This window comes from Suricata suricatta, chromosome 13, assembly GCF_006229205.1.
Source record: "Suricata suricatta isolate VVHF042 chromosome 13, meerkat_22Aug2017_6uvM2_HiC, whole genome shotgun sequence".
Classification (NCBI taxonomy): domain Eukaryota; kingdom Metazoa; phylum Chordata; class Mammalia; order Carnivora; family Herpestidae; genus Suricata; species Suricata suricatta.
The window spans coordinates 88,007,556-88,030,191 of NC_043712.1; the positions used below are offsets into that span (position 1 = coordinate 88,007,556).

The window sequence follows — 22,636 nt, forward strand, 5'->3', positions numbered from 1 at the left end:
CTCCAACACTGAACATTTTATCCTCTTTCCTCTTGAATATTTCTTTCCCCCCTTTTTGTCTTTCCTTTTTCCTGGAATTCATATGACACAGAGGCAGGAACTTTTGGATCCAGACTCCGAGACTTTACACTTTCTTTTGTAAGTCTGTCTTTCAGCCTCACTGGGAAGTTTTCCCTGGTTTGGGGAGGTTTTCTGAGTCCCATTTTCAGTTTTCATAATTCTTTGTACATCTCTGGAGCCCACTGATTGAGTTTTCTGTTTATACCCTGAATCAATAGACATTCTCTCTGTGGGTGAAAACCAGATTCACCGTACAATGGAAAAACCAAAATGTCATCCTCACTGGTAACCAAAATGTTATAAAAGTGTGTTGAAATACGTTGGAGAAGAAAAGTACAGGGTAAAAGCCATAAAACCCACAAAGTCTTACTAAAGGCAATAAACAATACCTAAAATGGGGACACTCTAATGATTATGGATAAAAAGCTTAATGGCAAATAGTTCTTCTCAAAGTAATATGAAATCTCAGATGGAGTCCAGTTTTTGGGTGGCGGATAAATTAATATTGTAAATATTGTGACCTTCTTAAGCAAGACAGGACCCTCCAGAGCCATTCAGAAAATGACGGACATATGGTTACAGCAATTACTACAGTGTTACTGCAGTAACAATTTATGTTAGGTAAAATGTAGACACCATCAAAAGAGAAATGACTGAATGGGAGATTACTGTCCCGTTAATCTATAATGGAAAGATAAGGAATATAATAGGAAACTGGGCCCAAGATCAAAACAGTTAGCTAACGGAAAAAGGGGTGAAAATGGCTAACACACACGTGAGATGAATCACATTACCTTACAGACACCAGGGAAATGCAAATTGGAACGGAGACCAAATACTTCTGTGCGTGACAGGCAAAGACTCAGAGATCGATGCTGAATGGTGTTATGAGGGATAGAAGGAGGTTTGCTTAAGCACTGACAGTAAGAGGGCGGACTGCCGCAGGCCTGGGGGCCGTGACTCGGGTCTAGGACACTTGTGGTGGCACTTGCCAAGCGCTCCAGCGTGGCCGTGGTGGTAATCATATGACTTCCTGGAGTTGGTCGTGGTCTTCACATAACTTTGGGATGGTGGCAGTGGTTGTATTTGCACAGGTCTGACAGCAGTGGGCATAATGACACGGCTGGTGGTGGCGGTGGGAGCACCTACGTTACACATGGCTGCCGAGGTGGTGGTGGTCACGGTTCCGTACGTGTGATGGTCATGGCGCTCCCGGAATTCTGGATTGTTGGCTGTGGTCCATATGTAACTCTGACGATGTTGGTGGTAGTCACATAATTCTGTGACATCGAGGTTTCCACACAACTGTGTTGTTGGTGGAGGGATGCACATCTGTCATGGTGCTGACATAACTGTGCAGTGCAGTGGTGGGATCAACAAAATCACAACACTGGTGGTAGTGGTGTCCATGTAGTTCTCCTACCATGGCGGTGGTGTTTGTCAGGGTCACATATGCCTGCCGTGGTGGTCACAGTATTCCATACCTGCAGTGGTGCAGTAGTGATGGCATTCAGATGTCACTGTGGTGGTGCTGTGGTGTCTCCATAACCCTGTGGGGTCATCGTGGTAGTACCTGATTTTGTGATTGTATTGGGGGTAGTATTCCCCTACCTGCATCGTTGGCTAGCTAGTCACACAGCTCTAGGAGTTGGTCATGGTGTCCACGTAGCTCTTTGGTGGTGCTGATGTTCATATTCTGTATGCACATAATCTGCAACTGTGCTAGTTGTATTTCTGTGACTCTGTGACGTTGCTGGTGTCGTTGCCATGAGTCTGTGACATTCGTCACATTATTCACATTCCGCTGTAATGGCTGTGGAGGTGACTGTCAAATAACTACACAGCAGTGGCCATGACAGTGGCTTTGTACTCACATGACCCCATGATGTTGGTGGGGGTCATGTTCACATGGTCTGTGAAGCCCGTCATGGTGTTCCTACAACCCTGCAACACTCATTTGTCATGACGCTGGCATGACTGAGCAACGTTGATTGTGACAGTCATCGTATCTCGTGACGGTGGTGATGGTGTAACTCGGACAGCCCTGTGACTTGGTCATGGTGTCTGCATCACTCTAGGAAGATGGCTGTGTTGGCATTAGCACATTACTTTGAGGTGGTGATGGTGACATTCATATAAATCTGCAACTTTGGTCAGGAGAGTCACGTAACTCCCCCAGTTGGCAGCCATGGGATTACAGACAAGGCTCTGTGACAGGGGGTGGCGGCAGCGTCTGCATAGCTCTGTGGGTTCACGCGTCTCTGTGATGGCCGTGGTGGTAGTGTTCTCCTAGTCTGCCTTGGTCGTTGTGGGATTCAGATAACTCTACACGGCAGTAGTAGTGATCTTCACAGAGTTCTGAGACGGTGCCGGAGGTGCTAATCCTGTAACTCTGCCAAGTCCATCATGGCCTTCACGTAGGTCAGAAATGGTGGTCACGGTGTTCACACAGCCTTTCAGGGCTGGTGTGGCCTTTGCATAACCGGTATCCACATAACTGTGAGGCTGTTGGTTGTAGTCATATAACTCTGTGATATTGATGACAGTATCCACAGGCCTCGCCAATAAATCTGATTGTCTTCCCATGAATCTGAGATGCTACTGGTGGTGGGGAGTATTTGTGGTGTCGGTGGTACCTGTGTAATTCTGCAGTGCTGGTGTGCAGATACCTATATTGCCTCATGGCCAGGTGTGTTCTCCATAAACTCCATGATGATCACCGCGGTACTGATGTAACTCTGGGATGTTGGTGGATTTGGGAGACACGTGGCTCTGCAACTTTAGTTCCAGTAACGCACAACTGTGAGACTGGATGTGGCATTCAGAGAATTCTGTGATGGCTGTGATCACGGTACCTACATATCACCGCAGTGTTACCGGTGGTGTTCACGTAACTGTGACGGTGGTCATGGTACTTCCACTTCTCGGCGGTGGTGGTGGTGGTCACATAACCACATTAGCGGTTGTGGTATTGAAGAGCTCTCTGACCACGGGCCTAATATTTGGCTACATGCAGTGGTTCTCGTCACAGTCACACATCTGCAGTGGTGGTCATGGGACGTTCCCATGAGTCTACAATTGTGGGTGTGAAATTACGTAACTCCGTATCTTTGAGAGGCAGTGGTGTTCTTGGCACCATTCTGCCACTTAGTTCATATTGATGACTTCACTTTGTAACACTGCTGCTGGTGGTATTCACACAGTTCTGGGACGTGTGGGACATTATGGTGTCCCTATGATGTGACAGCGATGGATGTGGCAGTTCTGCAAGTCTGCAAAGTGGGTTGTAGTCTTCACACATTTGAGCGACGGTGGTAGTGGGATTCACGTAACCCTGCTGTGGAGGCGATGGTGTCCACACAGCCGTAAGAGCTGCGGTGGTGCTCCCACGGCCCCGCAGGGTTGCTCCGACTTCTCATGGAACTTGGGACATCGGTGGTGTTCACGCAGCCCTGTGACGGGGGGGGGGGTGTGGTATTCGAGTTAACTCTGTGACTTCGGGTGTGGCAGGAGCCATGTAGTCCCGTGGTGTCAGTCCTGGTCCACATGGAGGTCTGTGATGTGGGTCACTGGTCATTGTAATCACACGACTCTGCAGTGCTGGTGGTCTTCGGATTCGTGTTGTCTCTGCAACGCTGTTCACCGTATCTGACTGCGGTGGGGGTGGCGGTGGCGTCCTGTGATGTGAGGCTGGTGTCGTCACAGAACCGCACAATGCTTGGAGCAGTCGCAACATTTTATGGGCAGACAGAGGCTCAGGCTCAGAGAATTTTAAAGTTTTGCTTCAAGTTACATAAAAGATATGACAGAGTCAGGCTCCAATTCAGGTTTTCTGAATAATTCAAATGCAGTCTTTTCTGTGATACACCACGAGGTCTCTTCCTGCGAAGTCTAATTTTAAAGGCATTGGTATAAAACATCTGTCCTTCAGACTCCCCGGGGCTTTGGGACACAAATATTGTAGCTCCACCACGCTCGTTGTTTATCTACAGCTTTCGTTATGTCCATATATTTACATACGCACATACACTTACATGTGTGAGGCTGATTAAAAATTTAGCTACAAATTTAGATGTGTAAATTAGAACTTCTGAAAGTTTGTGTTACATAATGCAGGAGAGGGCTTTCTGGTAAACGAAAAGAAAGCAACTAGGAGGGTAATGTATAGTTTGTTCATGGAACCCAAAATATATTTCTTAAATAAGGAAGTTGACTGTTGGTCCAAATGTTGGTATTGAAGCGTTTTCATTACTTCTTTAAAAATTATAAGCTTCTAGACCCTTGTAAAGGACTAGACATACAATGTCCTTGGGATGTTGAGACCTGAGTGGTAGTTACACGCAGATACGTGCTTAAGCAATAATTGAATTCTGCATTTAAGAATGCTGCAGTTTACAGTACATGTCACAAATCAACAAAAATTTTTACAGGTGTACTTAATAAAATGAAAATACTAAGGGATCTCCGAAGAGCCAAGTCTAGTACCAGCCTAGGTACTGAGGATACTTTCCTATGGGTGTGGGTTATTGCTTTTACAGAAGAAAACAAAGCCTCACGACGTACATAAAATGAGGTTTAAGAACTGTCCTTGACGCAGTTAGGAACTGTCTCTTCATCTCAGTCTCCAGGGCTCATGATTTACGTTTTTTTCCCCTTCCAGTACTTGGGGTGCATTGAAGTTCTCCGGTCAATGAGGTCTCTTGACTTCAGTACAAGAACACAGATAACCAGGTAAGCCCACTTGAACATGGACTCCGTGATTTATTTTGGAAAGCAGTGATTTCAGAATTCACAGCCTAGAAATTTCCAGAGGGAAAGTCTGCCCCTTGAACGCTGGTGAAAGTGACAGGGAGCATATTTAGGATTACCAAGTGTTTGTCCGCATTCTGTGATGTGCGTCTCTGACATAAGTGCCCTTGGGGACACTCCCCGCTTCTTCCAAACTCTCTTTACAAGAGGCTGCAGACATGCAAAGTGCTTGTGATTCTTTCGTACACACGAAACTCTAATACCAGCTTGATATTTTAAAATGTACTCAACTGTTCTTTCCAAAGAGAAAAATGTGTCAGGAGAGAATTTCCAGCTGTATACACAGGGATAGAATGCATGACTGGATGCGGAAGTACTCATGGTGGTAGCAACTCAGGGAGCAGTCAGTTCTGGGGGGGGGGGCATCAGGATTTTGAGCAGGTGTATGTACCCTCCACCATGAACTCGATTCTGCACTTGCTGAGAGCCACTTCTGGTCTTAAGCATTGTTTGTAATGAAATCATAGCCTTTTAGAGTTTATACCTTTAAAAAGTTCTGGTTTGGAGTACTCTGGGAGAGAAAAACTGGAAAGCCAGGAGGGGGTCATGAAATAACCCGTTTCCAAAGGTGATGACCTTAGCTTGTGTTGTATTTGTAGAATTATTTGATCTAAATAGTGACCTCAAAATGCCTCCTATTTCCAGCAGTCCGCTCACCGTATTGTCTGTCTTCGGGTTAGCAAGCTAAGTCTAATGTCCGAACTTTGGAAAGCAATTATTTGTAGTCACTAGCTGTAAATAACGTCCACGCTGTAATTATGGTAAATACCACAACGAAATGTCTTCCTCATGGAAGAAATTCGTGTTTGGAAGAAGCGACGTTTCTCTCCCCCAGAAGCACTCCAGGCACTCGGGGTGGGGTCGCACCAACATGGTCATCCGCACCCAGGGAAGAATCGCGCCTGTCGATTTGTGCAGAATGGTTTATGGGTGCTGCCCAGACGGAGGAACGGCACTGTGCAGGGGGCATTCCGGGAAGAGTGGGGGCTTTGCGGAGCGGGCGTCTGTCAGCTGCGGGTGGGGCGGTGGCAGGGCGCTCCGCCCGTGTCTGGGCTGTGGGAATGCATGACCGTTCACCTTCTCGTGGTGGTGGCAGCTTGGTTAGAGGGAACTGTTGGCTATTTCTGCTGAGTTCCTATAACAGATCCTGTCCCTTCGAGACACTTTCGCTTCATTTAATTTCTCTGGCTGTATTTACTGAGCTGTGCACGTGCAGCATGTGGCCGCTGTGGGCTGTCCTGCTTTGCTGGGCTCCTGGCGTGAGGACACCGACCTGGGGACCAGCGGTGCGCGGAGGGCGGGAACAGTCCCCGTGCACCCTTGACCCGGATCCTGGCCCTCCCTGGGGCCGCAGAGGCAGTGATGACCGTGAGGGAGGAGACTGCAGGACACACACTGGCGTGTTTGGACGAGTGGGCGTGTCTCTCGCTCCCGTTCCATTTACACTCTGGCAAAGGCGGGCGCCGTCCTGGGACTCAGGAGACCTGGCGGACTCCCGCTGCACCACAGCAGCCTCGGCTTTACAAAAGCCTCGTGTGCCTGTCTCCACGCCGCTTTCTGCCTCCTGCCTTGTTTTCGTATCACACGACGCGGTCCTTATTCTAGGTAATAGCTGGAGACCGCTCGCAGGAAACTGTTCGACAAATCGACCTCAGAGAGAAGCCTTTGCCTCCCGGAGAAGAATGCCCAGGAGTGTCCTGTAGATGGGCACACAGGCGGAGCTGCTAAGGCCCCTGGGGTCGCTGAGTGCTCGCCAAGCCTGTGACTGCCGTCTCCCGCCATGGTTTCCTCTGTATACGAAAGGCACTGGGGGAAGGCTGCCGGGAAGTGTGAGGCTGTGATTAGGTTTGACTAAACAGGCTCTAGGAAGCTGTGTTCCCTAAGGCTCCCCAGCCATTATGAAAACATACCTACCTATTTATCTATCTATCCATCCATCTATCTATATTAAACTTGTTTATTTTGAGACAGAGCTTGCAAACATGAGCCGGGGAGGGGAACAGAGAGGGAGAGGGAAGGGGGAGGGGCGGTGAAGGGAGAGAGAGAGAGAGAGAGAGAGAGAGAGAGAGAGAGAGAGAGAGAATGAATGAATGAATCTCAAGCAGGCTACCAGCCGTCTGCACAGAGCCCGATGTGGGGCTTGATCTCACGAATCATGAGATCGTGACCTGAGATGAAATCAAGGGTCAGATGCTTAACCGACTGAGCCCCCCAGGCGCCCCAACATTTTCCTAAGCGAGTAACCAGCCCCTCACTGCGCCCGGGCTGCACTGTGTCAAGCTTGGGTGTAAGGGTCTTTGGAGGCTGCGCCAGCCACACCACGTATCCTTCTGTTGGGGTCAGTGTCGTTTCTTGCTGTCCTGCGTCTGCGTGGAGGCGGACTGCAAGCTGCAGTAGGGCCCCCGCGGGTTCCTAGCAGACAGCTTTCACAACCGCTGCCCCAGAAGCTGCCATCGACTCGAAGTCACAGCAGTGACTGTCACCGCCTTGCACCCCTAACACTTGGGGCAGAGCCTTGGGGACTACTCACTGTGGAGGGACATCCTGTACGGGAGCCCTGCTCTGCCATTTCCCGCTGTGTAAGCGTGGCCTCAGCTTGCACACCTGTTAAAAGGATACGAGCTTCACGCCCGCAGGAGTGGCTGTCGTGGGAAAGCGGTGCCCGTGGGTGGGGCCCGCAAAGCTGCTGCATTGCCCCTGAGGGCATCAGCCAGGGTCTCTGATTGGCATTACCTGGGCAGGCGGGTGGGGGGGGTCCCAGGTAGGGAGGACCCAGCTCCCCAGTGGATGTCAGTCAGAGACCTCTGCTTCCAACTGCCGCTGGGCTTCCAAACGAGGTTTGGTGGCCCAAAGTGGTGGGCACCCACTGCCCCAGTAAGTGGCCTGCGTGGCCTGAGCCTGTCAGATGACAGCCCGGGCGGACATACCATGCATCTCCCTGACAGGTCCTCTCCCGAGACTGCGTCCATCTGTCGTGGCGCGGGCAGGGGGTGAACTGTTACAGAGGGACGAGCCCGTTAGACGGGAGCAGGTGGGGACAGTGTGAAATCTGCCGTCGGGCCCGCCCTGCACACAGATCGGGAGCTCCCACTGTGCCTTTGGTCACTGACCTGCCCTGTCCTTCCTCCTCTCCTCCTCTCCTCTGATTTCCTGCTCATTTTTATCTTTCTTACTGCGTTAAATTTTATCTAACATTGGGAGTCATCTTACGCCACTTGTAGGACATGGGAGGCTATAATACGTAAATATGTACTTCAGCCCAGAGCACTCAGTGATGGGACCCTTCTCCAGCCACAAATGCAAACGTCTGACATGTGTTGTTGAGTCTAACTGGCCCGGCTGACCTCCTGCACTGCTTGGACTCCCCAGATAAAGGTCATGTGCACGTGTGGACTCAGCCACACGGCTTTGCCGCACTTCCCGGGAAGCTCAGGCTCTGCACATTGTCCGGGTCCTAACAAAAACTCCCTCCTCTGAATTGTAGAGAGTCCATCAGTAATGGAGTCTAGTTTCGTGCGGTTTTGTTTGTTTTCATTTTATTTCTTTAATTTTTTTAAATGTTTAGTTTTGAGAGACAGAGAGAGAGAGACAGAGCATGAGCAGGGGAGAGGCAGAGAGAGGGAGAGGCAGACACAGAACCTGAAGCAGGCTCCAGGCTCTGAGCTGTCAGCAGAGTCGGACGCAGGGCTCGAACCCACGAACTGTGAGATCATGACCTGAGCTGAAGTCAGATGCTTAACAGACTGAGCCACTCAGGCGCCCCATGTTTTCATTTTAAAAGCTGCTGTAGTTTCAGTGGGCCCCAAAGAGCCTGGGTAGGCCCAGCGCTCCACCAGCACTAGGTACAGATGTGACCTGCGTGCCCCCTCCCCCCTGCCATGTTCCATCTGGCGCGCACACCCGAGGTTCTGCGGCAGAATCAGTGTGCCTGGAAAAATCCCTAGAAACGTGCATCAAGTCCCTTTAGTGTGAAAATCAAAATCAAAACCTGTGCCTTTGGGGAAGGTATTTCCCTTTTGTTCTGTTCCAGCATATCGGCGGGGGCTTGGGAGACTCTCACGGCTGATGCCGTCTGTCATGGTGTTGAAGTTCACTGCCGTGTGGCCACGACTTGCTCACACTGTCAGCAGGGGCAGGGGGAAGTGGCCGCTGGGCCGCAGTGGCGCCGCCGTGTTTCTGTCTGATGTCTCACGTGTGGACTGTGTTACAAGGTGTGACCGTGTGGTCTGGGTCTGGTGCCGGGTAGTTAGTTGGTGGCTGTAGGGCTTCGAGTCTGAACAACTAGCAAGCAATTTGACATCCTGGGGACAGAGGCCCAGGGACGTGGCACTATGATCGTGGGAGCTCGTGATTGTGGTGGATGTGGCCTGGCTTCCAGAATGGTCCCTCTCCCATCCTGTGCTCGGAGGAGCCCACCTTCAGCCTTGGGATGGCCTCGAGACTCTGTCCACCCTCCCTGCTCTGAGTCGACTTGGAAGGCTACGAAATGCTCTCCCTTCTCAGGTCTCGCGGGCCCCCCGGGGTTTTCTACGAGCCCGTAAAGAAGACAAAGTCCGAGGTCAAAATTCCGCCCCGTGGACTGTCATCTGTGCGCATTCCACCCTAGTCTGGTGTGTTTGCTCTTGTGTGCACGGTGGCCTCCGAGACTGTGTGTGCCCTGGGCGGACGTGCTGTGGGCGAGGGGCCCCTCCACCTGCACAGCAGCCCCCAGAGCCCTTCCCGCCACACCTCCAGTCCTGCATTGTGGCAGGGCTGTCACAGCAAGCACGTGCTGTGGGGGGAGGAAGGGCCGCCTTTGCTGTGGACAGAGGCTGTGCCAGGCTCCGGCGGTGGCCGGAGATGGAAACGGAGGGAGAAGGGCAGGAGAGGCACTGGGCTCCCAGCCGCTGGGCGAGCCGCCCAGGGTCTGCTGGCCTCACCCTGCCCGGGACGACGACGGGGACACGGGGCGGTGGGCTCTGGCGTGTTCTGCGCGGATCTGAGTGCAGCAGTGGTGCCACCCCACCCCGCCGCGGGCAGGACCTGCTTCTGTTGTCTTCTCAGTGTGCAGACCCAGAGGAAGTAGTTCGGAAGGTCCTGCCTCTGAACAGCCACCCCATCCGTGGCAGTAAGACGCGTGCTTTACATGTGGCGAGGGGCCCGGCACGCACGGCTGGCTGCCCATCGTTCTAACCAGAACTCTGGCTTCCCTCCCCGCCACAAAATAAACCCCTCTGGTGCCGATGCGAGGGCAGCAAACCTGTCAGGATCTTCCCCGGGGCGGGCGGACTGTCAGAAATAGAAAGGAGACGGCGGTGCGAACAGTCTGCCCACCTGTCCCTGCCCCGCTCGCTGTGGCTTTTGACCGACTGCTTCTCAGTTTACTCGCTCCGAATGTGTTTCCCAGGCCGAGCCCCCGGCAGCCCCGCACCCCAGCGCCGAGCCCTGCTGGGGTGGGAGGGAGTTAGCCCGATCTCAGTTTAGGAGTCTCGGCCAACGCCAGCTCCCCGTGCGCACGCACACCCGGCTCTGGAGTAGAGCTGAGTACTCCTGCCTCGCGGCCCGTTGCTACTCAGTCTTCCCACCCCCAGCATAACCTGGCACCGAGTGTCTCCTCCATCTGCATCTCTGTGTGAGGATGTGCCAGGCACAGGTGCCCAGCGGGCCACATCGCAGGAGAGGCCCAGAGTCACAGGGCCGTCAGGCAGGCATTCGGTGCATGCATGCTGAAGTAGGACAGAAACTCAGGAGAGCATTCCCGGGGCCTGAGCAAGTCTGGGAAGACTTCCTGGAGGAGGGAGCATTTAAGCCAGCGGATTCCTCCCCCAACAAAGGAAGCACAGGACCAAGGCCGTTGCTTTCACAGGGCTGGGCTCTGAAGCCAGGCCACAAGAGCGTCTGGGTAGGCGGTTACCCCTGAAATCCTTTCCGCCCGCCCCACACAGGGTTCTGTCTGACTCTGCGGTGATTCTCGTGTGCGCCGCAGGGTACAAAGCCAGACAGTGGAGCAGGAACTCCCGCCTCCAGCTGCCTGCCCTTAGGACACCAGGCGGGCCCTGGGGCACAGGGAGACGGGTCTCCCTTCTTGCAGCCTTCTGTCTGTGTTCAGTCCCTGCAGCCCTAGTGCGTGCTGGTGGACTCACCTGGTGATCATTAAAGCAGACATTCCTTCTGGAAACACACATAGTGAAGGTGCCAGGTTTGTTCCCGTGGCCGGCGCCACATGCACTCGTGCCCTATTCTGGGCCCAGAGCTGACCTTGAGATGCGGTGCAAAGGCGTATTTTGGAGGGTGCTGTAGGGAAATGAGTGGGGGAGCAGGAAGGAGTCACAGACGGAGACCCCCATCACTAGCCACCCTCATTCTCCCGTGGAGGGTATGGGGCACCGGTGCATTTGCCCCCTGCCTGCCTCCTGCTAAGTCAGGTCAGACTGAGGGTTGCCCGGGGCAGAGGACCGGGCCCACAATGTGGGGCACCCTGGCCTGGCTGAGGACGCCGGACGAGTCTCCAGTGGTGCGGCCAGTGCCGGACTGGGCCCCAGGGCAGCATGGCGGGGTCCCAGGCATCCCCACTGAGCCGGAGCGCGCCAGGCAGCGAGGTGAGGGCTCCCGGCCCCTCCTCCTGAGTCGGACTTTCCAGAGGCTGCCCACCTGAGCAGCTGTCCTGCTCCCAGCGCCTCGTGGCAGACCCCTGCACGCGTGGGGCGAGCCCAGGGACCCTGGGCACGAGCCCAGCACCACCGCTCGGCCACCACGACCTCTCTGGGGTCCAGGTCCTCACCTGTGGGTGCGGATGGAACCGTCTGGAAGATCAGTCGAGTCTCAGCCATGGGGTCCACGGAGTTCTGGGGCTGCCCTGGCCAGTGCTCAACACACTGGACAGGTCCGTGTGATGCATTTAATTCTGCTGTACATGCCCTGCAGATAATTATTTTATAGTTATTTATTATACTTATATAAAATTAACGTTTATATATTTAATAAATACATAACTATTTTTTTTAATGTTTTATTTATTTTTGATACAGAGAGAGACAGAGCATGAGAGGGGGAGGGGCAGAGAGAGAGGGAGACACAGAATCGGAAGCAGGCTCCAGGCTCTGAGCTAGCTGTTAGCACAAAGCCTGACGCGGGGCTCGAACCCACGAGCATGAGATCTGACCTGAGCCGAAGTCGGAGGCTTAACCAACTGAGCCACCCAGGCGCCCCATAACTATTGATATAAACACTAATAAATATGTTTAATATTTAATCTATTTTAAATAATATTTAAATTAAATTCAAATTCCCCAATATTAATGTTAATTTTAAATTTAACCACATATTAACAAACAGTATTTAATTGCATTAAATTATGTATTATATAACTATTAATAAACATATTTAATTATAGTTAATTATATTTAATACATATATTATATATTATTATATATGTGTATTAGTATATAATTATACAGTAATCACCAACATATTGCCTAATCTATAATATTACTTGCTGTTTGATACTGCTACTACTGATCAATCCCCATTCCGGCCAGGGTATTTTTTCTGGCTGAAGAGAGAGACTGTAGGTTACTGAGAAGGGTGAAATATTTAGGACTCCGACACCATCTTCGCTCGAGCCCACTGCGCTGGCATCTCCTTCGCTCTGCCTGCTCTGCCAGCTGCCAGTCATCGTCACCGCGAACAGGACCCGTGCTGAACATGCCCTGTGCTCCAGGCTCAGCCAGCCCCTTGTTCGGCAGATACGTGTCACGTGGCTACCGCATGGCACCTCCGGCCGCGGTTTACATGGTGATTGGAAAACACAGAACAAGAGCGCGCCGCCTCTTGTGGGGAGAGAGAGAAGAAACAGATACAGACACAGGATGGCGAGGCAAACCATGTGACCTTGACGTTCCTGTGACTCAAGAGGCGGACAAGGTCAGATGTTGGCAATTTTGCGCCATACAGCAGATGGGGGGGGGCGGCCCCGCTTTCCTGAGGAGCCCTGGGCCCAGACGTGAGCCAACGGGGGAGGGGTGTGTCTTCAGGAAGCACAAGCCAGGGAAACCCGGAGGCCCCACTGGAGGAGGGGACTCACTGCAGATGCCCTTCCTGACCACAGTGAGGGGTGGCCTGAGCAGCCACAGAGGGAAGAAACCGGAGGGCAGGGTCTGCGTGAGGCCCGCGCCGTCCGTGAGGAGCAGGGTCCGTGTGGGGCAGCGCGAACTCTGCCTGGTCCTGCCTCCTCCGCTCATCTGGGCACCGGCCTCCTGTGCTTCCCCAACCGCCCATTAAATGTCTCCAAATGATTGGAGGAAATGTAATTAAAGCAATCTTCACAAAAAATTTCATGAGGGTAGTTTCTAGAAAGGACAGGACCCTCACCAAGTCAGCCAGCTTGACGTGAGTGGGATGGGGGAGACGGGGTGCAGGGGTGGAGGAGGTGAGGAAGGACCGCCGGGTGAGCGGGCCAATGAGGGGAAGGCACTGGGGCTCGGGGTGGGGAGGGGGGTGTGGGGGGGGACATGCTTCTGCCTCTTCTTGTGCGAACAGCCCAGGAGACCAGGCTGTTCTCATTTTCTCCCCCCTGGACCTCCGGACGCCCTAGTGCTTCCATTCTCCCCTTTCCTTGCAAGGCCCGCTTAACACCACAGCAGGACAGCCTTGGTGTCACAACAGGGACAAGCGACCCAGCCGTCTCTGCCGCGAAGGGCAGTCACCGCCCGCAGGCATGAGAATGTCCAGCCGGGGGCCTGTCCGTGGGAGCCAGGGTGGAGCGGCCGTCCTGGGGACAGTCTCCTGGGCAGGGGCACCGGGGTCGCCTGGGCAGGTATGGGCAGCAAGGAAGGGCAGGCGGCCAGGGCAAGCCAGGCCGATCCTGAGAGGCAGACAGGAGGCTAGACACGGCCTGGGCCAAGGCCCGGGGACCTCCCGAGGCGAGCCTGTGCGCTCTGGGTGGAGGCGACATGCACAGAAGATCTTTGTGTTTTCTCTACCACTTCTCACTGGAAGGAGAGGACCCTCCTCCACCTGTCCCCGGTGCCCCTAGAGTCTGGGTTCCTTTCAGAACCCAGCAGGCTGGGCACAGAGGGGCCACAGGCAGGTCTGCGCCATCAGCGCTCTGACCTGGGGCAGCGGCTCCAGAGCCTGATGCACAAGAACACATCAGCTTATCTTCTAGAGCGGTGGTTCTCAAACTTGACTCTTCCAAGTCAGGTGGCCAGCTCGTGACAGCAGACGGCTGGGGCCCACCCCCAGAGGTTCCCATCGGGTGGCTCTGTTGTGGGAGCTGAGAATCTGCATCTGCAACAGGTCTTCAGGAGATGCTCCTGGACCGGGCCAGGCGCCGCCGTTGGAGACGCGGTGCTCCGGAATTCTATCTTTAACTTCTGAACCATTTGCAGCTCCCATCTATGAAACCACAGCTTTGAAAATGAGTCCATTTATTTTTTTCAAGTGATCCCACTCATCCAGAAATTTTAAAAATGGAGAGCATAGTTGACTTGGTGGCTTACAAGGGTTTAAATAGAATCCAGGAGATGAATGTGTGGCATTCATTCCATACTCTCCTTAAGGACCATCTGGCATGGTGTGTATTTATAATCCCCATGCCAGAAGCACATTTGTGTCAGGACGCACCTCTCTGATTGCTCCTTTTCTGTCTCTTTCTCTGAGTTCACTTGCCCCCCACATAGATCATTCCGTAAGGATCTCCGTGCTGTTGCTGCACTGGAGTCGGGTGATCTGGGCTTCCGTGTGTGAACCGCTTTCCAGCTGTGTGATTGTGCAAGTGACTTAAATGCTCTGTGTCTCTGTTTCTCCATCTTTAAAATGGGAATCATTATGGTACCTCCTTCGCAGGGTTGAGAAATGACTGAGCTAATAGCTCAAAAGCCCTTAACTTGCTGTCTCGTGCACGGAAGAGCTCGGGACGCGTCCATGGTTTCAACATCTTCACATTCATGATGTTCTGTCCATGTTGGTCATCTCGTTGCTTTACGTAACACTTCCGGGTGTATGAGCCAAGAATCTGTGTCTACACCTCTGAATCTTCTTCTGAGAATCTTCTGAGTCTGGTCCTGTACTGGCAGCAGCCAGATGGACCCGTGTCTTCCCGGACACAGCTGCTCAGGCAGTTGCCAGATCGCGAGCATCATTTCTCTGCCTTCCGTTCTCACCTCCCGCCGCCTCACCTCAACACCGCTGTCAGGCCAGCTCACATGTCCTGGATGCTCGTCCTAACGACAGCCTACACCATCTCCCAGAGTGGAAACCGGGGCCGCCCTGCCTCATTTTCTCCCTGGTTCAGCCACCGGGGCTTGTCGGTTCTCCCCGGGCAGCTTCCCCTTCCTTCTGCTCTCTCCTTCAATTCCCCAGGCACGTGCACAGGGGTTAGTGTGCCTGAGACCTATTACTCACCCTTAAGCTCACTGTTTATCCATTATTTGCAGAATACAATGAAAAATTCTTAATTTAGCGCCAGTGTTCTACTTGACCTGCCCCAGCACACCTTTCCAAATCTATTCCTCGTGACACCCTGTCATCCTTCCTTTGCACAAGCAGGCTGACCTGCATACCAGCTCATTCTCCTGGTCCACTGTCCATGCCTCAAGGCCCAACTTCCAGCCCCAGAAGTGTCCACGTTTGCCCTGAGCTATAGGACCACATTGTCTGAGTGGCTCTAGAGGCTCCTACCTCACTGGACACTGTATTGGACTTCTGAAGACAGACCATATTTCACCTACTATAAAATACCATTTCTTGTAAAAGAAAAACATGACTAATTATTTTTATAACCACTAAAAGCACTGCCTATTAAAATATAACACAGTGCTTTAATGTTACTTAGAACCTATGTATCTATCTATCGATCTATCTAGAGCTATTTTGGATTTTATAGGCACATATTTATGTCATTATAATACCTGTACATCTGTTAAAAAAAACTATAAACAATATGAAAAAGATATTCCTGTAATTTTTTCCAATTCAGAGTCTGAATATGGTGAACCCATTTCTTGGCTCAGAATCACTGGTGTGTTTTCTCTAAGTTTTATTTTCATTAGGCCATTTCAAAAGCATTGGGAGTCAGAAAAAGAGGAGAGGAAATATTTGAAACCAAAAGATAGTTTAAAAAAAAACACTAAAATTGGTAAACTATTAGATCCATCATGGAAAGAGAGAAAATTCAGATTACCAACAGCAGGAATGACTGAGAGGACATTACCACAGACGCTACAGACACTAAAAGGATAATTAGGAAATATTATGAATAACTTTATGCCAATAAGTTGAATAACTTAGATGAAATGGACAGATTCCTTGACAGGCAAAACTACCAGAGTGGCTTAAAAACAAAACAAAACAGATAATCTGAATTGGCCTGGATCTGTTAAAGAAATTAAATCCACAGTAAAAGCAAACAAAACTTCCCATGGAGAGAAGTCTAAAGCCACATGGTTCCACAGGTAGATTCTACCAAACACTTAGGAAGAAATAAGATTTATTCTTCACGATCTTTTCCAGAAAACAGAAAGGAACACTTCCCAGTTCATTTTATGAGGCCAGCATTATCTGGATACCAAAACTAGACAAAGGCATTAAAAGAAGAAAAAAAAAAACGCCTTGTGAACTTTGACCCAGAACCGTAACAATATGGTAGCAAGTTGGATCCAGCAATTGATCAAAAAATAATACAACATATGCTGGAAGGGTTATCCAGAGATTGTAAAGTTGGCTCAACATTAAAAATTTAAACAATATAATTTCCCGTATCAGTAGACTCTAAAGAAGGAAAAAAAATGTGAAAATCTCAATATGTGAAGAAAAGATTTTGACAGAACTCAACATTCATTTGTGATAAAAACTCTCAACACACTGGGCATAGAAGGATGCTCCCTTAACCTGATAACAGGACACCCCCAACCCTCCGGGCAACACTGAGGTTAGCAGCTCTTATTCAACACTGTACTAGAGATCTTAGTGCGATAAGACATGAAAAATGTAAAAGCCATACAAATTGAACCAGGAAAAAATGAAATGATCTCTATATGCATATGACAGTCATCTACACAGAAAATCCTGAAAAACTACAGAAAAGCCTGTAGAACTAATAAGTGAATTTAGCAAGATTTCAGAAATTAACTGGAAAATGAAAATTTGAAAGGACCATATACAATAGCACAAAAACATGAGTTAGTGCTAATTTTAACAAAACATGCATGAGATTTATATGCAACAAAGTATTAAACATTGATGAGAGAAACATCTAAATAAATGGTGTTCTAGACTATGTTCATGGGTTAAAAACTGCACTGCTAAAATGTAAAATCTTTAAAAATTAATCTATCGATTTAATACAATTCTAATCAAATCCTCACTGAGCTTTTTGTAGAAACCAATAAGCTAGTTCTTCAATGTATACAGAAGTCAAGAACTAGAATAGCCAAAATAATCCTGGAAAAGCTGTGCGATGTTGAATAAAAGTGGCGAGAGTGGACATTCTTGTCTTGCTCCTGGGCTCCCAGTTTTTCCTCATCAAGTGTAATATCAGGCTCGTCCTGCACGTCCTTTATGAAGCTGACATATACTCCTGGTATACTGCGTTTGCTGAGAGCATTTATCACGAACGGATGCTGAGTTTTGTCAAATCCTTCTTCTGAATCTACTGAGCTGATACGGTTTTCATCCTTCATTTTGAAAATTGAGGTGTATCGTGGTGTTTGATTTGCAGACCATCCTTGCATCCCTGGACCAGACCCCATTTGATGATGGTGAACGATCCTTTTAATGTGCTGTTGAGTTTGGCTGATCTCTTGTTGAGGATTTTTGCCTCTGTTCACCAGGGATACTGGCCTATGATTTTCCTGTGGTGTCCTTGGGTGGCTTTGGTATCAGTAATAATGCTCCAGCAGGATCACGCACTGCATGTGGTTGTCATGGCTCTGGGCACCTTCCACTGGATCAACTGCCCAGCCTTTCTTTGTCTTTCTTGACATTTATTAGGAGCACACACCAGGTATTTTAGCTTATGTATTTCTGGCAGTAAACAATAGAAATGCTGTCCCTCTCAGTGCGTGAAGTCACTTTGTCTCCATAGCGATGTCAGTTTTGATGAGTTAGGTAGGGTACATTGTATTTTTTACATTCAGTCTTATTATAGTAATGTTCAGACTGTATATAAAAGGTTATATTCACGTGTCCTCCCTTAGAATGATAAGCATTTTCCCATCATCAGAATCTATTCACACTGTTGGTCATTATCGGGAAAGAATAAAGTCTAAAGTGTCTGAATGGGGCGGGGAAGGGAGAGCTAGCCACATTGCCCTCTAAACGCAGGGTTTGAGTTTCCTTGATGAGTTCTGGGTGACAAGTTCTCACAACCCACCCAGGCCACAGGACATCCAGAAGGGCCCTCTGGAAGCTCAGGGCCCAGCACATAGTAGGTGGTCAAATAATATTTGTTGAAATCGTAAATTTCAGGAGGGAAATGGCTGAAAACGAAATATTAGAAAAAGCAAATAGTTAATAGTGGCGGCCCAGAGGATGTGATTAGTGAAAACAGACTGTGGAAAAGGCGATATTAAAGCATTTCTCCTTCCTTGCTGCCCCCAGGGCCTTTTCCATGAAAATTAGCATGATTGCGTGTGCTGAGCAGCTTGAAAGTCATTTATTTTAGAAAACACCACTCTCTTTGAGGATAATGCGGTGACATAGGGTTCCTTCTCTTCATGTTTTTATTTATTGCTTATGACCTGGAAAAATGACGACTTGGGTAATTTTGAGATTAGCATTTCTAACTCTTTTCAAGTACAGACTTTAAGTGCTGGAGAGCAAACTCCAGTAGCCAATCTGTAAGTTGCTGTGATTTATTTAAACGCACTAAAAGACCAGGTAAGGGAGCGGTGCTGCCGAGCAGTGGCTGTGACCCTGGCTCCTTCGGAGGGTGTGGTCTGTGGCTGGTGTTCTTTTACGGCAGTGAACCCTGCTCCCTGAGCTGCCCACTGGCACCCGGAGGGGCAGCCAGATATCCTTGCTCTGGGACACCTCCCCAGGACCCAGGGTTCCTGCAGCACACATGCTGGTGCTTCTGCCTGCCTGTCCCCCTGGCAGGGGCGCCGGCCCCGGGAGGCTGCCCCGCTCCCCGCCGCCCCACGGACCTTCCTCCTGGGGGCCTCCGCTTTAGCAAAGCCTCTTCTCCGCAGGCCCGGGGTCTGGCAGGACCAGCCTCGTGCAGGTGACCGGCAGACCCCTTGTCCCACCTACACTCTGTCCAGAGCCCTAGGAGCTGCAGGACAGGCAGGTGATGGTGGGGGTGGGGGGCACTGTCTCTACAGCCTGTTCCTGTGAGCGATTTTAACACTGAGCCTCCTTTCCAGGGACACTCTTCCTTCCCCTGGGTGAATGGAGCCTCCTGTTGGTGCTGGATGGGAGCCTGGCACGTGGGCCAGGGGCCTGGACAGGAGATGAAAAGTAGGCTCCAGGTCAGGGCTTCCCTGGTCTCGGCATCGCTGACATTTGGGGGTCAGGTCATGCTTTGTCGTGGGGGCTCTTCTGTGCATTTTAGGACATCCCGTAGCCTCCCTGACCTCCACCCACCAGATGTGCCTCAACACACTGACGACCGAGAGCCTTCAGACTTTGCCCGGTGTCCCTGGGTTAAAACTGCCACAGTCCGCTAGCCTGCGTGCCCCCAACCTCAATTCTATTTCATTATGTGCCCATCCATTAGAGACCGTTTAGAAAACAAAAGTACAGGAAAAAGAGAAGGGGAAGTTTTCTTCCACAAATTTGCGAGCACGCTTTAAGGCAGTTTTGTGCTCTCCAGTTGTCCTCAAAGGCGCAGTCAGTAACCAGGCTCACAAAGTAATCTGGGTTTATGTTGGGTGCACATGTGATCTCTAGACTGTCCCATCCAGTGATGGGGGTGAACCCGGCCCTTCACATCCGGGGGAATCGAGTCCAGCCCAGACCTTCTTAGGGGTGGGTGGCTGGGGCCAGCATCCTGGTCTCCCCCAGTTCCCGAGCCCAGGACACTAGCAAGTAACAGTCTCGGTTCTCGGGGAATCTAGTCACCTTCTGCCCACATTTTAGTGAGCACCATTTTGTCTGTTTGGTGACATTCGTGTTTCCCCTAAGTATGACTGTCCTCTGTATTCGACGTTAGTGCGTCGAGTGGGGTAGGGCCTGACCCCAAGATGTACGTGCCTAAATATATGTTATTTGTTATTTCTTAGCTGTGGTTTGTTTACATCTGAGGCAGCGCTTTCCGACATGTGGTCAGACGCCCACAGAGCCTTTTAATAGCAGCGGAGCACAGGATGTGCTGAGGACCGTCCCACAGAAGCGTGTTACCATGCACGTCTGAATGGGCCTCGGCTCAATTATTTATAGCCTCAGCCAGGCATTCTATCAGCACAGGCCTGAAAGTGCGTCGGAAAATGATGATGCATCTGACAGGAAATACTGAAGATTTAATTATGCCTGGAACGGAGGAAGATGTTAAAATTCATCTGCATCTCAGTGGGCTGCGTGGGTCCGGTAGTCGAACTCTGGCTGGGAGCCCCTGCCGGGGCCGGAGTCCATGACCGAAGCACACAGTGCCCAGCTTGGACTGCAATGGCTCGTTTCTGGCGTCTCCTTAATTTCACAGTTTTTACCAGTCCGTGCTGACCGCTCGGAGCCTGGAGCTGCTTCAGACTCTGAGTCTCCCCCTCTCTCTGCCCCTCCCCACTTGTGTGCTCTCTCTCTCTCAAAATTAAACAAACACTAAAAATTTGTTTTAAATTTTACCACTTTGATCGTTTTTAAGCAGACAGTTTTGTGGCATTAAGTACATACAGTCTCAGGGTTGTGCAGCCGTCCTCACCAGCCATCTCCCCCACACGGAAGCCCTGTCCCGTAAAAACTCCCTGACCCTCCTCCCTGGCCCCCCGCGCCCACCAGCCATGTTCTGTGCCTGTTAACTTGACGACTCCGGGCACCGCACGGAAGGGGATCACACGGCAGCTGACTCTTGAACAACATCGGTTTGAGCCACACGGGCTTGCTGAGACATGGGCTGTTTTCGGTTAAGTACAGTCCAGCGCCGTAAATGTTCTTCTCCGCCTCGTGATGTTAATAGCATTGTCTTTCCTCTGCCTTCCTTTGTAGTGACCGTGCAGGGCGTAATACACGCAGCGGACCACATAATCCACTGTCGATGTGGTCGGTAAGCCTTCCGGTCAGCACCGCGCCGTTACCGGTTAAGATTTTGGGGAGTCAGATATTATGCATGGATTTTCAACTGGAGGGGTGGTCAGCGCCCCTAACCCCTGCGCTGTTCAAGAGCCAAGTAAGTTTGTCTCTTTGTGGCTGGCTTATTTCACTTAGCATGGTGTCCTCAGGGCTCATCCATGTCGGAGCAGGTGACCTTCCTTCCTTTTTAAGGCTGAGTGGTGTTTCCCTGGGTGGACCACATTTTGTTTATCCAACCACCTGGTCAGTGGGCACCCGGCCCCTTCCACTGTTCGCTGTTGTAAATCATGCAGCTGGGAACACGTGTGTGCAAACAAATACCTGTTTGAGACCCTTACAGAGACGCAGTGTACACCTGGAGACGGGATCGCGGGTCCGCGGCCGTCGGTGTCCCCCACCCTTTGCAGGAGCTCACGCCTGTGTTTATAGCCGACCCTTGTGCCGGGTGCGCAGCCTGAACAACAGCGTCCCTCCGGCCAGCGGGGCTCACCTCCCTCTCCCACCTGTGCGGCCGCGGGCAGGCCGCCTAACCTCTCCGGTCCTAGGTTCTCTCCCGCAAAACGGAGATATACGGACTCCACATGCGGAGATCAATGCCCTCACGGTGGTAGAGCAGGGCCACTTAGCCGACACTTAGCCCTGGCTGTGGCTTCCCTGAGCCTTTCACATCCTCTCCGGGCAAGGATGTCACAGCGGCCCCCATCACCGGGCCCAGAGTCATTGCCCTGAATGCCATGTGCTTTGCCTGGAAATGCGGCCTGGGTCCCTGCCATCCCCTGACCCCCCTCACCACCCCACCCCGGGGGCGTCCCAGGCCGGGGGCTCACTTGCGCATCAGACCCCCGGGGACTTGCCCAGCAAGCCCTTCCTCCTCCAGCTCTCCCTTAAAAATACCATGTTTCTCCCCCCCCCCCCCCCCCGTTTTCCTCTAGCGACTGGAGCTTCGTGGCTCCTCTGACAGCAGGTCATACCCGGTCCCACTGGCTGGCTCTCTTTTCATTTTCATGCCTGCTCTGGGTTTCCACGGGGGGCGGAGTGCGCGGGTCCTGCGTGCGCGGCTCCCTGGCGCCTGCGCACAGCGCACGCCATGGCCGTCAGCCCGACCGCGGCCCAGGACGGTTCTGACCCCGGAACGAGCCCCGCGTCCCCCCTCCCCAGGCCAGCCTTGAACTTCTCAGAAACGCGAGGTTGCGAGGTGCTCCCGGCCCCCTCCCCGGCCCCCCTCGGCCCCTCCCCCCACGTCTCGTCCGCACCTTCACGCGCGCCGTGGCTGCCTCACGGCGTGTTGCGTGTCCGGCCCCAGGCGTGGCCGTGAGTGAGAGGCCGGCTGCCGTGTGCGCTCCCGCGCGTCCTCCGGGCGCATGCGCGCACTTCCCCTGGAGACCGGAAGTCGGGGCCCCGGGGGGCGGGCGGCGTCGCACACGTGGCCATGAACTTCCGCCGGCTCGCTGGGCCTGATTTATGGAACGAAATCGGCTGTGTTCGGGTGGTTGATGGGGAACACCCGGCATCGCCGCCCCTCCGAGTCCCCTTGTGCGCCGCCGCCCGCCGCCCTCCCGGAGTCACG

At 51.7% G+C, this 22,636-nt stretch overlaps 1 protein-coding gene across 1 annotated transcript in view; it reads left to right on the top strand.

The window, feature by feature from the left end:
• Positions 1 to 1,174: 1,174 nt before the first annotated feature.
• SHC3 (SHC adaptor protein 3) overlaps positions 1,175 to 22,636 on the top strand; it is a 63,930-nt gene continuing 42,468 nt past the window's right edge. Inside the window, exons 1-2 of the mRNA XM_029919696.1 lie at positions 1,175 to 1,243; positions 4,721 to 4,791. Of these exons, the coding sequence (XP_029775556.1) occupies positions 1,175 to 1,243; positions 4,721 to 4,791 (140 nt within the window). The remainder of the gene's footprint in view (positions 1,244 to 4,720; positions 4,792 to 22,636) is intronic.